The sequence below is a fragment of the Lytechinus variegatus genome, chromosome 3 (assembly GCF_018143015.1).
Source record: "Lytechinus variegatus isolate NC3 chromosome 3, Lvar_3.0, whole genome shotgun sequence".
Lineage (NCBI taxonomy): Eukaryota > Metazoa > Echinodermata > Echinoidea > Temnopleuroida > Toxopneustidae > Lytechinus > Lytechinus variegatus.
The window spans coordinates 19,720,043-19,736,251 of record NC_054742.1 but is presented as its reverse complement, the minus strand read 5'-3'; the positions used below and the strand labels follow the sequence as shown (position 1 = coordinate 19,736,251).

Sequence of the window (16,209 nt, the reverse complement as noted above, 5' to 3'; positions counted from 1 at the left end):
ATTTCAAATGAATTAAATCAACCTTTAGATATGCCATTATGAAAAACATGAATTGCTATTTTTCAAGTCAAGTACTATGTCTTAAGATATAAGAAAGAAAAATAATGTTGCTTCTTTCATTCCCAAAGAATGGCAGCTTTCAAAAGGGATTGCTTTGGAGCATGACAATTTTTGCACTCTCTTGAACAATGCATCATATTCACACCACCGTGAGCTTATTACTAAATGACATGGGATTGATCCCTCTTTCATATGATGTATAACAATTGCTTGTTCATATTAAGACAAAAGACAAGATATGTTTTTTCAGGTAACAGATAAACAAGGCAAAAGCGATTTTGTGTCTCCCCCACTTATGAAAATAACCAGAAATATCGTGATTTGTGAGGGCACTCAACAGAATTGAATCGAAACTTCATTGTGAAATGACTGGGATGGACTCACGTAAACTTTAATGTTGACCTGAAAATGACCTTTGACATTACCATATGACTTCCAACTGCAACATAACATGCAGGTCGCCTAAGTACATCTACCATCCAAGTTTGGTTGAAAAGCAACTTACGGTTGTGGAGTTATACGTCATTAGGTTTGTGACGGACGGACAGATGACGGACGGACAACGGACAACATTTGGATCCTTTACCTTCACTTGTGGTAGGCGAGACAAAAAGTAATCCCTTATGTTTCAAAATTCTTGATACTTTCTGCACAGACTCGCAAGTAAAAGGAACATAATATGGAACAACTTCCTACTCGACAAAGAGATATGAAATTAACATACAGATAACTCTATTCACTTAAATGCTATCTCAATATCTCACTCTGAGGAATATCAGCTTTTGGAGGCATGAAGTTGCTTCTTTACTTCTGATTAATACAGGTCATGGGGCATGTTCTTCTGAACTCTAAAGATATTGAAACCAACGCTTCCTTTTTACTCCGGAACATTTATGATGATTAATGTTAAATAATAACCTCCTTACACTACATTAACATCATGTGACAAGGCAGAGAGCACATTCCCCTAATACTGATTAGTTTACCCATGGTCTTGAAAGGGTGTAATGGGAACTCTTGCCCTTGCGATGCTGCTTCCATCTCATTATTGGTATGGAGATGACTGCTCTCTCCATCACCTGAAGAATGTTCTCATCCCACTTGCTCCACCAAGGGGCCGACCACCTGTCCGCCTCCCAGGGAATCCCTGAGGCGGTTGAGGAGCATAAGGATGTGGTCTCACAGTCTCCAGGTCCATAAGTCCTCCACCGTGACCAGGTCTATGGTTTGCATCAGGGTTAGGGAAAATAAGATCATGACGAGGATTGGGTACCAGAGGGCCAGGAATCGGCAGGAAGGCTGAAGTGGAAAGTAATGTAATACAAGATAGTGCCAGTCAATTACAAAGAGATCAAATGCTATCACATGACATTATTCCTTTTTTTTCAAAGGTTGACAATATTTCATATCAATGAAGTTTGCTCATTAGGAAATTCAAGCCACGTACAATTAACTTTTTGAATACCATCACAAAATTTAATTTATGTACTTTTACAGTCTCCACACTGGATTTTTTTTCAGTCTAAAGAACAGAATGATTAAGAATGCATATAGTAGAAGGTGAAAAACATATGTTTTGCAGTTCATATTTGTGTGTATAAGTATTTTCTTTCAAAAACCCCACTAATGAATCATGAATAGCACAAAGATCTTAACAAAACATAAGACCAATCATTCTTAAATCTATATAAACTGAAAGCAACTAAACCATACCTGAGTTTGGGTAACCAGGAAGGGCGCCACCAGCATTAAATGGGTCGATGTCATAGTCTCCCCCTCTGTAAAAAAATTCAAGTACTTAATGAAGATACATGTATAACATACTCCAATAAATCAATGTAATAAAAATGTTGTAGTGAGGCTATATGTTAGAGGCAGTTTACATATTTGTCAACTTCTTTTACACATCATAAGATCTAAATGTTTTTAATTAATGGCTTCTCAAAAAGATTTATTAATTGGCGATAAGTGGCAATGAAAGTTATTTCTAGGCAATACAGGTTTTTCACTTTTGCCTTCGGGGATATTTGCCAGGAAAAAGTAAAAATACAAATGAAGATAACATACAGCCATATAACACAAATTGATATAACGCACAAAGGTGGAAGGGGGCCTGAACAGAATGAATTACAGCATTAAGATAAATGTCAAGGACAGGTAGGCATACCTGTACCCAGGGGATGGACCCCAGGTATGGGGTGTGGTACTTATAGTCAGCTTACCTGTACCCACGGATAGGCCATAGGGAAGGGATGTGATACTTACGGTCAGCTTACCGGTAGTCAGGGGATGTACCCCAGGTCGGTTGTGAGGTACTCTACTTACTGAAACCAGGGGAATAGACCCCAGGTAGGGGTGTGGTAATAATGGTATGCTTACCTGGAGCCAGAATAGACCGCAGGTAGGGATGTGGCATTGATGGTATGCTTACCTATAGCCAGGGGGATATACACCAGGTAGCGGGTGTGGTACTGATGGTATGCTTACCTATAGCCAGGGGGATAAATACCAGGTAGCGGATGTGGTACTGATGGTACAAAGGCAAAGGGGCGCCGACCAGGAGGGTAGAAAGAATTCTGGATTCGATTTCTGAGCTGTTCCCTCATTATTTTCAAGCGATATCTCTCTTTGTAAACCTGTAGAACAACCCAAAGTGACTTCATGAAAATGACATTTTCACAAAAGTTATGCTTCCATGTTTTGCTGGAGGGACAGTCTGAAATAGATATTAATAACTAGATGAATTCTCAACTGCTCACAGTCAAAATGTATCATTCTGCCATTACCAGATCTATAACTGTATCTATTGCATGTTTTATTCTGATATTTTGAAAACCATTTAAATTAATCTAATTTGAATGAAATATTATTCCGTTCTTACATACATGACCCAAATATGAAGTTGAGCCATCAAAGGTTTCTTGAATTATCACAAGAACAACAGGTTTTAAGGTGTATGACCTCTGTGACCTAAAACCTTGGACCTCCATACCCCAAACCTCATTTTTCATTGCCACTCCCATACACACATATATGACCCAAGTATGTGACCAGGCATGGCAAAATCCACTCAGAGAAAAATGTTCAATTCCTTACAAAAAGAAGAGATCCTTAGCTTTGAAGTGATATGTAACTCACTACTACTCCATGATCCTAACCTTTTCAAAAGAGTATAAGAGAATGGTACTTTCACTCTATTGTGCAAATATCACAAAAGGAGGATTAGATATCATTGAAATTTTCCTAAAAGGGGTCATTTAATAAGCTCCACAGTTGTGACAATAATTTGGCACATCCTGTTTGTGATCATAGAGAAGAATTAGTCAAGAGCTTAACCAGTTTTTAAGTTATTGGTGTTCAAAATAAGGGGAATACTTTGGTTCTCAGGAAGTAGAACAAATTGCAACATAACGTCGGAAAAATCAAAATATGAGTCTTAATTAAACTGTAAAAAAGCATTTTGGGTATGTTTGGTACATCCTTTCTTAGAAATATATAATGCATAGAGACAAGTATAATATTTCAAGATATATTAAATCTTGATATGCTCCTACTGAAAATCACTCAGCACAAACTTTGTGTTGGTTCTGACATGCTTGGTCACATACGAATTCATAAATTGGATGAACAGACAGACAGCTATAAAACATAATGATAATTCTAAGACCCAAATATTTTTGTATGCATTATCTAAAAAAATACAATAAAACCTTCACTTACATTCTTCCAATTGCAATCCCTGTCTGTGACTTTACCTCCAAAGTCTCTTAGTACAAGCTGTCTCCATAATAAAGGATCATTAATGAGGCTATGGAAATGATGACAGACGGTTGACATCGTTATTACATCAGCAATATTTAGAAAACTCAAGATCTTCAGCTGTAAACAAACAAAAAGTATTCAATTCATATGTATTTATTAATACAAGTGAACAGCCAAGGCAGCCTTGCCTGCATTATAAAATTCAAACCTAGCATTATATTCATACAATGTGGAGCGCCTCTAGCAGTATCGCCTGCACTATGATATTCAATATAGCAGCAGTGCTTATTTTTAAAATAACTATAGAATTATCATTCACAAAAAATACATTCATAATTATAATAAATACTATGTTCATTGAACCTAAATCACATTTGACCTTGAATGTGTGACCAAAGACTTGTGCAAGACGATCAGCAATACGTAATTACCCCTATGTCCACCTTTCATTAACTAGATCAATAAACTTTCAAAGTTATGATGGCAATTCAACAAATACCCCCAACACAGCCAAAATTCATTCACCTAGGGTACTGTATGTGACCTGAAACTCATGCAGGATGTTCATTGATGCTTGATTACTCTTACATGGTATGTCCCAGTTTCATGAAGTAGTTCCATATACTTGCAGAGTTACAGTGTATGACATTTAAAAATGTAACCTTGGTTAAGATTTCATTTTGATTCCCCAAACATAATCTAAGTTCATTGATCCCAAAGGACATTTGACCTTGGTCATGTGACCAACTCAGGCATGATGTTCAGTAATACTTGATTACCCTTATGTCCAAGTTTTATGAATTATCTAAAAAATTAAACCTTTGTTTAACCCTTTGAACCCGATAGGCCGGAATACCGGCCTGCCAGAAAACGCGCAAATACCTGATCAGCCATGTGACTTCAAAAGCATGGATACTAAATGTCAGGTGATCTTCTAAAATGACGTCATCTTTCTAGTACGTGTAGGAATATTTGGTCGATAATTTCAGTCAATGTCCGCAATGATTTCGGAAGGATTTAGCTTCTAAAATGGCCAAAATATGCCACTTTTTTGTGGGTGCTCGTGTCGTATGTGCGGTAACACACGGTGTAATACGCGGCGAGTCACGTGCTTACTATGGGGAAGCAATTGGTATATCTAACTTTGGTGAAAACAGTGATTTTGAGCCCAAAACAGACACTAAATTTGATATTTCTGATTGTAGACTAGGTCTACGAGAAGCCAAACTTCAGCCGGCTCGGTCCGGGTACTAGCGGGGGCAAGGTGCCGTTGGGTCTCGAATCATGGGGAATTGTGTGAATGTGGTCGAGAAGTCATTTATGTGCACATAATTCAGGGTGTATGTCACGACCGCCCCTAATAATTCTGGGTTTAAAGGGTTAAGATTTGATGTTGATGACGCTGCCGCCATCAGAAAGCAGCACCTACAATCTCGCTCTGCAATGCAGGCGAGACAAACATCAAATCCCCAATCTTTAGAAATTTTTCTTGAAGTTGACACTCATTTATTGACCCTTACTGACCACTGACCTTAAAAATAATGAAAGTGAACTGTACTAGAATTATACTACACATGTCAGGATCAGAACAAATATATATATTATTTGCCTAAAATATGGGCAGCTATCATTTAAGATATGGTAATAGTGATAATTTATGTAATAATAAAGATATGTTCCACACATTTCATTTAAAGAATTGTGGAGCTACAACAAACCTGAATTTCAGGAAAGAGAGCAGGAAGACCATGCAGTGGAGGAAGGCCAAGCTCTGAAGAAGAAAAAATAATAACAGGATTAGAGAAATATGGCTATTTTAAAATCAATTTGATAAAATACTTCTTCAAATGTATCTGAAAATGTGAAAAAAAGGCATTTAGAAGTATCATTCTTTGCTTGAGGAACTTCACAGGAGATGATGTATTTGCCAAGTAAATGCCTAGAAATCTTTGCAATGATCATGATTACTTTTCATATAATCAAATTATAAAATGAAATCATAAAACAGGAAACAAAATCACGTTAGTTAGTATATATTATGTAGTAATAAAGCATAAAAATCCTCCAGTACCACATTTGAAAGAAACTACTTTGAAACACAGAAGAGTAATATCTCACCTGATCTCATTGTTGCTAACAAAGGGTAAACTATGGTGTCCTTAAAACTCCTAGACAAGTAGGCAAGATTTGTGAACAGAACACTCCCTATTAAAGAAAAAAAAGGCTATCACATCCTATATATGATACATAGCATCTAGGAATAATTACCCAGGTATTACTACTAATGTCCAAATGCACAGAAAACATGAATGAATTTATATCTTCAGCTTGACAAATATAGGTATGACCTAAAATGAATTTTAAACTCCTAATTATATATACTCTAACATACATCACTATAAAGGGAAGATCAAGCTCTGTTAATATACAGTAGCATACTGGATAGTAAGGCACAGACAAATTAGTTATAGTCAAAGTGAAACTTTGTGATACATAGTCTAGGAATAAAAGAGACAGACTGATATGTTGTCACATTACAAGACATAGTTGCTTGTGAAGGATATGAAAATACATTAAATCATTACTGATCAGTATCACAAACAACTAAGATTTAAGTTATGAAAGATAAATTCCAGTTTTGGTAACGATCTCAAAATGACTTTTTACAGAATCTAATATAATGACCACCCAAGTGTCTGTTTGTATGAATAAAAAATATGTGCCAAAGGATTCTGGGAGAAACTGTGTAATTGCTGAGAAATAAGCAAAATAAGCGCGGATTCGGTCACTTCCGTCGGGTCTTTATTCCAGCAATAATAATACACTGTCCCACGTGTGCCTATCTGTGTTGGTGATCTTCAGTGTGAACATTTTTCAGCGTAGATTTCAAGATTTCACAAAGTTCAGTTTATGTAACTGTACCACATCTCCATCCTCGATTATATACTGACAATTAAGCCTGGTTTTACAGACTTTCTCATGAAATCAGTGTTTACTGCAACTACTGGAATTTCTCTTTAAGTACCCATTGTATGGCTGATAATTTTCACATGCTTGGATCATCATTTCTTTACTTATCAGATAGAACTGAAAGACAGAACTAATATAAAGACACACCTTCCACTAGAGAGGCATACATGGATGGCTTTAACTGCAATGTTGCATGGATTTTCTTCCCAATTAGACCTGTAGTACAAGAAAATAAACATGGACAAGAGCTTTGATAATATATTTTCAACCACTTTTTAAAAAGTTTGATGTTATATTCAAGTTCAAGGTTGAATAAAATTGATTTACCATCGTCATCTTCCAAAAATTTCCGGTATTTGCATTTTAGTACAAAATCAATAGCCTGAATCATTTTTTTTTCCACCTTTAGCACATCAACAAGGATTTGTAAGTAAGTTTTCTTTCTGTCACACTCCTAATTTTCTGTGCTATCACAATTAATGTCACCAATTTACTCTCTCATACAACATTCTAACTATTGACATTGCTTTTTTTCATGATCAATGCTGCTCCTTTGACCATAGACCAAATACTTGACCAAAATTTATCATCTTTGACCCTATGTAAATTCTGATAGTATCAAAAACTTATTCTAACCCTATCACTCCTTTACCCCTCCCCCACCCCGCTACTTCATCCATTTTACACCCTTCTGTCATTCTCTTACCATGAATAAGAAGTATTGTTCCCATTGTAACACCAGTAAGCATACACTCAGCTCCTTTACATTCTGCATGTTGATATGGTAGTTTATATGATGTTCCTGTCTTCCATCCATTAGGTAAGGCAGCTAGAGGATCTGGGTCTCTCTCTTCACTACATTGCTCTCTGTTTACCATCTGTGAAGATGTGGGTTGGTCTGTGCTGCATGAACTTGCACATTGCTGATAAACACATAAAAGAAACACACAAAAATCTTAGCAGCAAAGATTTTGTTGCATCAAATCGGAAGATTAAAACTTTCCAATGGAACATATATCTTTAAACTCTAATGATCCAAGCATCAATGATTTCAGAAAGTAATTCAGCAAAATTCATATAGGCCTATGTAAACTCTTTGTCTTGTTGGAACTTTTATAGCTCAGCCTCTACTGTATTCACTGGATAAATCTAACAGTGAAACTGGAAACATTAAAAGTAACCAACAAAGTGGATACTCAATAGCCTACTGGAACCAAGTGGTCAATATACAAAGACTATTTAGAAATAAAGAATATTGTACAATGACTACTTAGCTTGTTGTACGCGAGCAAAAGGGAGCCTGAATGTCAAACATTTGTACCGTTGCACACAAGACGTACCATCCAAAATGTACCGGTGCTTTAGGAGATGATGTCACAGTACGATTCAATTCATTGCGCTCAGTAAAAATGCAGGTGCAATACACGTATAGCCTGCTGGCTAAATGTGCAATGCTGCCCGAGGTGCTTGCTTGTGGGATTTTGCTTTTCTTTGCTTTTTCGTTTTTTTTCTCCCTTTTCATAGATTACTGCAGGAAAAAAATCTTTGCTTTTTTTCATAAATTCACTTAACTCCGAGGCGTTGTACAACACAAATAGCGAATATTCTTATTCATGCAATGGTGCAAGATTTCGCATTCGGTGAAAGAAAGAAACACTCTATTCAACTCGGCTAACGCCTCGTTGAATAGAGCATCTTTCTTTCACCTCATGCGAAATCTCGCATCATCACACTCATGCCTATTCGCTATATTTATACAGTAGTCGACAGGATAAAAATTCACTCTACTAGTTTGCAATATACTAAAAAGTGGAAAGCCTAAAACTTATCCTGAAAATTCAAAATCTTGACCTTGATTAACTTTTTGACATGGATACCACAACATGGTAAAAGTTCATTGACCATTTGACCCGAAACTCAGCCAGATGAATGTTCACACTTGCTTACCACTACATTGTATGTAAAATTTCTTGAAATAGGCCCATACACTTTTATAATGATATTAAAAAAATAACCTCAGTTAAGATTTCAATGTTTCACAACGCTGTCATTGAAAAAAGCAGGGTCTATTTCTCACTGCTGCAATGCAGGCAAAAAAAAGTGAGGCAATGTTAAGTAAAACATTGTGTCATGAGAATTGACATAAATTGAATTTCCTTTCACAAAACCACAGATGTGTTCACTGAAGACATTCACTGGTTATCTGCTCCAAATATGCTAGGACTGAAGTCCTTCAGTTACTTTTCAAAATGAATTACCTGAGCAGCAAATCCAGTCTCCACCATAAGGACATGAAGCACTAGACACAAGGCATCACCAGAGCTCTTTGGTTGAATCTCCTCACATAGCTGTTTCAAACGCAAGGGAATCTTATCACCTTCTGCATCTCTGTATAGTAAAGACATTGACAAAATCATAGAAAATTTTAGAGAAAATCCTGAATTGTCATGTACTTTCCTAACAAATCACATGAGCATAGAGCACATCGTCTAAAATATTGTACCACTCACTGACTTTTTTATCTCTGTCTCTCTCTACAGTGTAATATCCATTTTCATCAAATACAAATATGAAGGTTGTTTACAACAAAATGATCAACCAACATGTAAATAAGACAGAACTACACCCTTAATGTCTTCAATGAGCAGCTAAATCACAAAAGACTCCACAGCAGAACTAACTCACATGGAGAAATAGAACAAATGTTTGCAAAATTTGTCTATTTAAAAGATACAGATAGTGAATCCTATGTACCTAAAGCCCGTCTCCCACTGTGCGATCCAATGCAACACAAGTTTTTAATAAACAGCATTTTGCATTAAATGTGACATTTCGAAAAAGCAAATTATTTTATTTGAAGTTCGGCATAATGTTAGGTATAATAAAATCATAATTTTGCTTTGTGGCAAGCCTTGTATTTGGGAAAAAAAGTCCAAATCAGCTTCAAGTCGCAGAGGATGATGTCACTGCGACTTGGAATTGATTTTGCTTTTATACCTACAGGGAGGCTCAAACTTGACTGAATTCTGATTTCAGTAGTCTTATCACAGTTCTAAATTCTGATTGCTAAGAATTTATTGGTTGGAATCTTCTTATCGAGTGTTATTGTAATTTCTTTGAAATTCAGATCACAACAAATCGCATAATGTGCAGGCTAAAAAACTGACTCTTTAAACTGCTACATAACTCTTATAAAATCTAGACAAACTACCGGTATTCCTTTAGCCTTGTTTTTGCCAATTAGATGATTAGTTGCACATTATTAACTCCAAGTAGCATGTAGTGATTGTCTACAGAAGTGTGAACAAGTTAAGAACATCATTTCATGGAGCCAAAATATCAGTCGCTTATAATCAAACAAATCTGAAGCAAGTAAAAGACTCTTCCAAAATCTAACAACAAAGTTACAAAAACAATCAAACCTTGTTCTCACTATATCAATTACATGTAATTGCATCTTCCAAAAGAAGCACAAACAAGGGTGTGTATTTGGGGATTTTTTATCTCAAGAAAAAAATAATAAACTGTTACATACTCAGTCCAATTACACACAAAAAATAATTGGAGATTACGTTCAAAGTGCACAATGAAAGTAAGGTAGCTGAAATGAGAAAATTGTACACAAAATTCACTTAATTCATAGGTATGAAGTCAGTAACAGAAACAAAAGGTTTCACTTTTCCAATGAGGTTTAGCCGTACGCAATATCTTGAGTGATCTTGTGATTTAGAGGAATGTCCATTAAGAATTAGGTACGTGGGTTTCCTGTATGGCTTGGTGATATCAATACTGAAATATGATATCATCTAGCCCTTAGAGTTTCTTCATGAACAATCATTTCCTTTTTTTATAGCTTATTCTGTTTCTTACCTACACAACATTGGTTCTGATATCTTCTCTCCCATTTCTGCTTCTCTTTCAAGTCTTGCCAGTTGCTCCCTTGCTTCCTTTTCCTCTGTACTCATCTCATTCTCTTGATTGGCAAAGTTATCTTGAGATTCCTCACACTCAGGCTCTGGCCTCCCATCTGATGTGGTGCATTCCCTAGCAGTAGAAAGGCTCCCATTGATACGGGTATCCCTTGGCTTCCCTCTTGTATTCTCCCCATTCTGCCTCAAAGATGGGTCCAGTTCGTTTGGCCGAAGGACTTTGATCAGGTCACCTGAAACAATGCCAAAGGTCTCCAGAAGATCATCTGGGGATCCATTGATTGGATCGCTCCCATTCAGGCTCAGCTCAAAGCTTCCTGGCTCTAATCTGAAAGGAGAAAGCAGATACTTCATATGTAATTTTCCATAATTACATTAAACAAAAAAAATAAAACAATAACCTGCCATAAATAGTTACCATGATCATATTTTCTTCCTTTATTAATCATTTTTGGTGATCCCAGCAAAGGATGCAGAGGGAAGGATCCCATTTCAAATCTCCTCCTATTAAAGTAAAACTTTGGTTTATGTCTTCAAGATTGAGATTCGAATCTGAATATTGGCTCTCACCATTGCATTTTGCAACTAAACACAACAAAACAAGCCAATACGAGGTCAATACTCAGACTGTAATATAAAGTCTAGTCCTTGCACTTTAATCCAGTAGATTAAAAAATTCCTTAACATCCACAACTGAATGCAACCAAAATCCACAGTACCAGCAAAGAGAAGAGACAGTGAGCAACTGCAAGCAAGGACAAGCAACAACAAACAACAGTGAGCACCTTATGTAGACTACCACTGGCAAGGGTTCGTATAGGCTCCACTGCACTACCACTACCCTCAGCTCCACCTATCCAAACCCTCGGGGACAAATACTCGCTCTCAAAAACCAGAGACATACTGTGGCACTTTATGGTAATTCAAGGTCAAGTCCACCCTAGAAAATTGTTGATTTGAATAAATAGAGAAAAATCAAACTAACATAATGCTGAAAATTTTATCAAAAATCGGATGTAAAATAAGGAAGATATGACATTTTAAAGTTTCGCTTATTTTTCACAAAACAGTTATATGCACAACACAATGACATGCAAATGACAGAGTCGATGATGTCCCTCACTCACTATTTCTTTTGGTTTTTATTGTTTGAAATATAGAATATTTCAATTTTTACAGATTTGATAATAAGGACCAACTTAACTGAACTATCAAGTGTTAAGGCGATGGTAATTCCACGTATTCAGGGAGGAATGAAACTTTGTTTCAAGGACAATGAGGAAAAAAATGGGAATAAATCATATTTCATATAATGAAATACAAAAGAAATAGTGAGTGAGTGATGTCATCAGTCACCTCATTTGCATACTGACCAGGATGTGTATAGAACTGTTTTGTGAAATTAAGCGAAACTTTAAAATGTCATAACTTTCTTATTTTACATCCGATTTTGATGAAATTTTCAGTGTCATCCTTGTTGGATTTTTCTCTTTTTATTAAAATCAACTTTTTGTTGGGGTGGACTTGTCCTTTAAGGCAACATATCATGACCAAAACATACTTTCAGCTTACTCTACAGTGACTAAACTTACTATCGGACATAGACTCACTGCTGCCTTTTCTTGTAAACATCTCAAAATCAGTGATTTTAAGCCGGTTTGCAGTACCCTACACGTATTGATTTTGCCGCCCTCTATATGCGTCACATAACTAGGTTGCATTAACAAAGGATCAAAGATGGCGATGACAACAAATGTAAGTAAACTCTCTTCTACTTTTATTATTTTATCACATTTTGTTGTGTTTTTGTAACCATTACTATCCATTTTTTGCCAAACGTTGCCAACCGATATTTTTACCCATGTACAGAAGTGTTAACCTCAGATTCTAAACATAACTAGCAGTTTGGCGCATTTTTATAGTTGCCTTTTCCCTTGGTGTGTGGAAGCCTATATATATACAAGCGCCAGGCTTCATGGGGAGTAAGCCTACGGTACGTATAGTAGATGATTTTTACTCCCCAGAAGCCTCCAGGCTACATACACTGACACATACAAGAAGAGAGGTGACTTATTTCAGGCTAAGGCCATGTTAGATAACATTAAAAAGTTATAGCTGAAAGAGTGCCTTGCTTCTATTTGGAATAAGTATTCCAAGATTGGGGCCCAATATTCCCGTGCTAAATAGACCTTATCGCAAATAGCGTTTGTCGCGTGAGGGCGTCTGTCATCGCAGAGGATCACGGGATGTGAAAGGGGGCAAACACGGAATCGGCTTTCAGGAAGCCATACAACGCCATATGTTTTGTGTAGTGTCACTCAAAATCCAGGCTTTTTTTAAAGTCTGATTTCTTTGTATTCAAATTATTTTGGATACTTGAATGTGGATTTATAGAACAATCTTTGTATCATGATTGCCCAGTGAAAGTATGAACTCAATACTCACCGTATTTTCAAAGTTTTCTGGGGCTAAACTTGGGAAGATTTTGTAGGAAAAGTGAGACGGTGATTGCTTGTCAATGCCGATCGACTTTAGAAAAGAGCACGTCGGCAATACAAATTAGATAGCATATTTTTCCATTAAAGAATATTCATGAGAATCATAATGTAGACTATACATATATATTGCATCTCCACATAAATTTAGCTAGTTTTTGTTATTTTGGGAGAAATATAGTCCTTTTTTGCAACCGGGCTTTGAGTTTGATCATACAAGCTCTGTTATTGTTAAGGGGGGGGGTGAGACAAATATAAAATATATTTTAAAAACAAGCTAGTGTGTATATATATATATATTTCAACATACTTTCATTAATTCTCATTTTTGTTCTATTTAATATTTTGTCTAAGCATGCCACTAATAAAACTTCAGAATGTCCGACCATGATCTTGAGTTATATGCAATAATTATGTAGCCTATCTGTGGAGAGAAAAAGAAAACACAGCTCAGTTGGTTATAGGCCTACTCTGAATAAAATCATGATTGAGATAATTATTTATGAAACATCTATTCTTGATTGATATTACAAAAATATATAACTACAATAAAGTAATCAAATCTACTGCAGAGTTTGTTTTATTGATCATCATTTTATTATCATGATTATTGCTTGGAATTCCGGGACCAGTTTCCTCCACTGCCTCGCTGACGTACACTGTCCCTGGGTCGAGAGTGCCCACTGTCCGTGCATATGCATACACTGTACAAGCACACTTTGCACAGTCACAGCCACTCACACAACAACACCAGAGCTACCAAGTCTCACGCATTATGCGTGAGACTCAAGCATTTTGGACTCTCGTTCATCCCCTCAAATCTCTGTCTCACGCAACTATCACAGCCTATCCCCATATTCATTGTACACAATGTCTGTGATCTCACTCAGATTCACAGAAAATCTCACGCATAGCCGGTCTTTGAACTTGGCATCTCTGCTGCACAGCTCAAAATACGCAGACAGTGCGCGAAAATGAAACAAAATTGCACTTGTTTTCATAGAGTCTGTGGTAATTCTTGCAGTTATAGACAGCACATCTATCTCTGTCACCCATGATTGAGAAGAAAAGTGATGTTAGACTCAATAACAAATATGATGAGGCGTTTACTGGAACTGAAGTTAACAAAATGTTGCATGTTGGCTGCGGGCGTCGATCGTATTTTGATACACTATGGAAATCGTACACTTTAGTCATGTTAGTCTTTATTGTCAGCTGCTTGCGGTTGCATCCGGACAACAGTGGCCCTATTGCCCCCTTTTCGATCCCATGATCCTTTGCGTGAATCTATTTGCGATAAGGTCTATGTCGCGTGATGTCCGATGCCGATGGCAAACTCGGGAGTTGGTCATGTCGCTCGCGATGACGGCAGGGTCTAGGCCGCTGGATACGGCGACTCCCACAATTGATTCCTGTAGAACAGGCTGCCGAATGGCAGAAGGTTCCATTTTGAAACATGGTAAAGTTCAACATACATACCTCAGAGCATTACCAACGGCAGATGAAAGTTGTTCAAGTGTTTCTTCCTTTGTTTCTCCATCTCCAACGGAAATTTTATCGGTTCTTTCACCCAGTCTTATCCTTAACTTCATTATTTAATCCTTACTTCAGACAAAGTCACCCCGAAGTCACAACGTAACGCAGCTGAAAATGAGAAACAATACGGTATCTCTCATTCGCAAACTCAATTTTAAAACATGAGAGGGCAAACAGGAGACAAGTTTGTGGAAACTTAAAAGTGCCACCCAGACCGGGCACCGCACCCAGATGTTTCTATTATCTTCTTTTCATGTGTACATCTCCTAGGGAAACGATGAGATCTTGGATCTAGTCATGTCTACATCCCGTGGGAGAGATCCGGGGAGAGATGTTCAGATGAAAAGATCTGGGATCTCGTCATATACTTGATTGATACTTGATGGAGTAATCCCTTTGGCAGCTCCTACAGGAATGTCTACACCTTGTGGGGGAGATGATCAGATGGCAAGATCTCGGATCCAAGATCTTGCCATCTGATCATCTCTTCTAGAAGATGTAGACATGGCGAGATCAAAGATCTTACCATATCTGATCATCTCTTTCAAAAGATATAGACATGACGAGATCCAATAATTTCTCATCTGAACATCTCTCCCACTGGATGTAGACATGACGAGAATTTTTAATAGTTTTTAGTCAATTGAAATATATAAAAAAAAAAGATACATCTTAATTTTTCTACAACAAGATATGCTTTCCAACTGAACATTTTAACCCTCGGTAAACATAACCTTTATTTTTGGTGACACTGACGAGATGGCTATGAGGACATAACCACCATAACCACGGGCACTCATCAGATGAATAAAAAATACAAATAGAATTAAAACTCCTTTTCTTTAAAGGCCGAGGGAGGTTGGTACCATTTCTTCCATTAAAGACGAGGGAAGTTGGTACTATTTCTTCCATTAAAGACGAGGGAAGTTGGTACTATTTCTTCCACTATTATATAGGCTATATATAGGATATATTTCGGCCTACTCACATTCTCTCCTGTTGTTTTCAGCGTAACATCGGATTATTCTTATGAATGCAACTGTGGGTTACACTTCGTAATTCCGAAGGTTCTTTATTCCGAAGGTTCGTAATTCCGAAACACGTAAATTGCCTATACCTCGATGTTCGTTAATCCGAAAACGAAAAAGGGTTCGTTAATCCGAACATTTGTGGCGTAATTCCGACGATTCGTTATTCCGAAGGTTCGATAATCCGAAAACGAAATAAGGTTCGTTGTTCCGAAGGTTCGTTAATCCGAAAACGAAATAAGGTTCGTTGTTCCGAAGGTTCGTTAATCCGAAAACGAAAAAAGGTTCGTTGTTCCGAAGGTTCGTTGATCCGAAAACGAAATAAGGTTCGTTTTTCCGAAGGTTCGTTCATCCGAAAACGAAATAAGGTTCGTTTTTCCGAAGGTTCGTTAATCCGAAAACTAAATAAGGTTCGTTAATCCGAAAACA

At 37.0% G+C, this 16,209-nt stretch overlaps 1 protein-coding gene across 1 annotated transcript; it reads right to left on the bottom strand.

Moving 5' to 3' along the window:
• Positions 1–716: 716 nt before the first annotated feature.
• LOC121410431 (F-box only protein 7-like) lies at positions 717–14,861 on the bottom strand. Its single transcript, XM_041602520.1, has 11 exons — positions 14,696–14,861; positions 10,663–11,049; positions 9,051–9,180; positions 7,499–7,715; positions 6,940–7,008; positions 5,941–6,027; positions 5,541–5,593; positions 3,781–3,939; positions 2,548–2,696; positions 1,774–1,838; positions 717–1,359 (listed from the first exon to the last, which is right to left on the bottom strand). The coding sequence occupies exons 1-11, from the start codon at positions 14,806–14,808 to the stop codon at positions 1,136–1,138; spliced, it is 1,653 nt and encodes a 550-aa protein (XP_041458454.1). The 5' UTR covers positions 14,809–14,861; the 3' UTR covers positions 717–1,135.
• Positions 14,862–16,209: the final 1,348 nt, after the last annotated feature.

What these genes read in the sequence shown, in the direction of transcription:
- LOC121410431 (XM_041602520.1), bottom strand. Translation starts at nt 14,808, where the DNA reads ATGAAGTTAAGGATAAGACTGGGTGAAAGAACCGATAAAATTTCCGTT. An exon ending in GCCGTTGGTAATGCTCTGAG is followed by an intron (nt 11,050 to 14,695) that starts GTATGTATGTTG and finishes TTCTCCTTTCAG; the next exon opens with ATTAGAGCCAGGAAGCTTTG. An exon ending in TCCTGGTTACCCAAACTCAG is followed by an intron (nt 1,360 to 1,773) that starts GTATGGTTTAGT and finishes TTTCCACTTCAG; the next exon opens with CCTTCCTGCCGATTCCTGGC.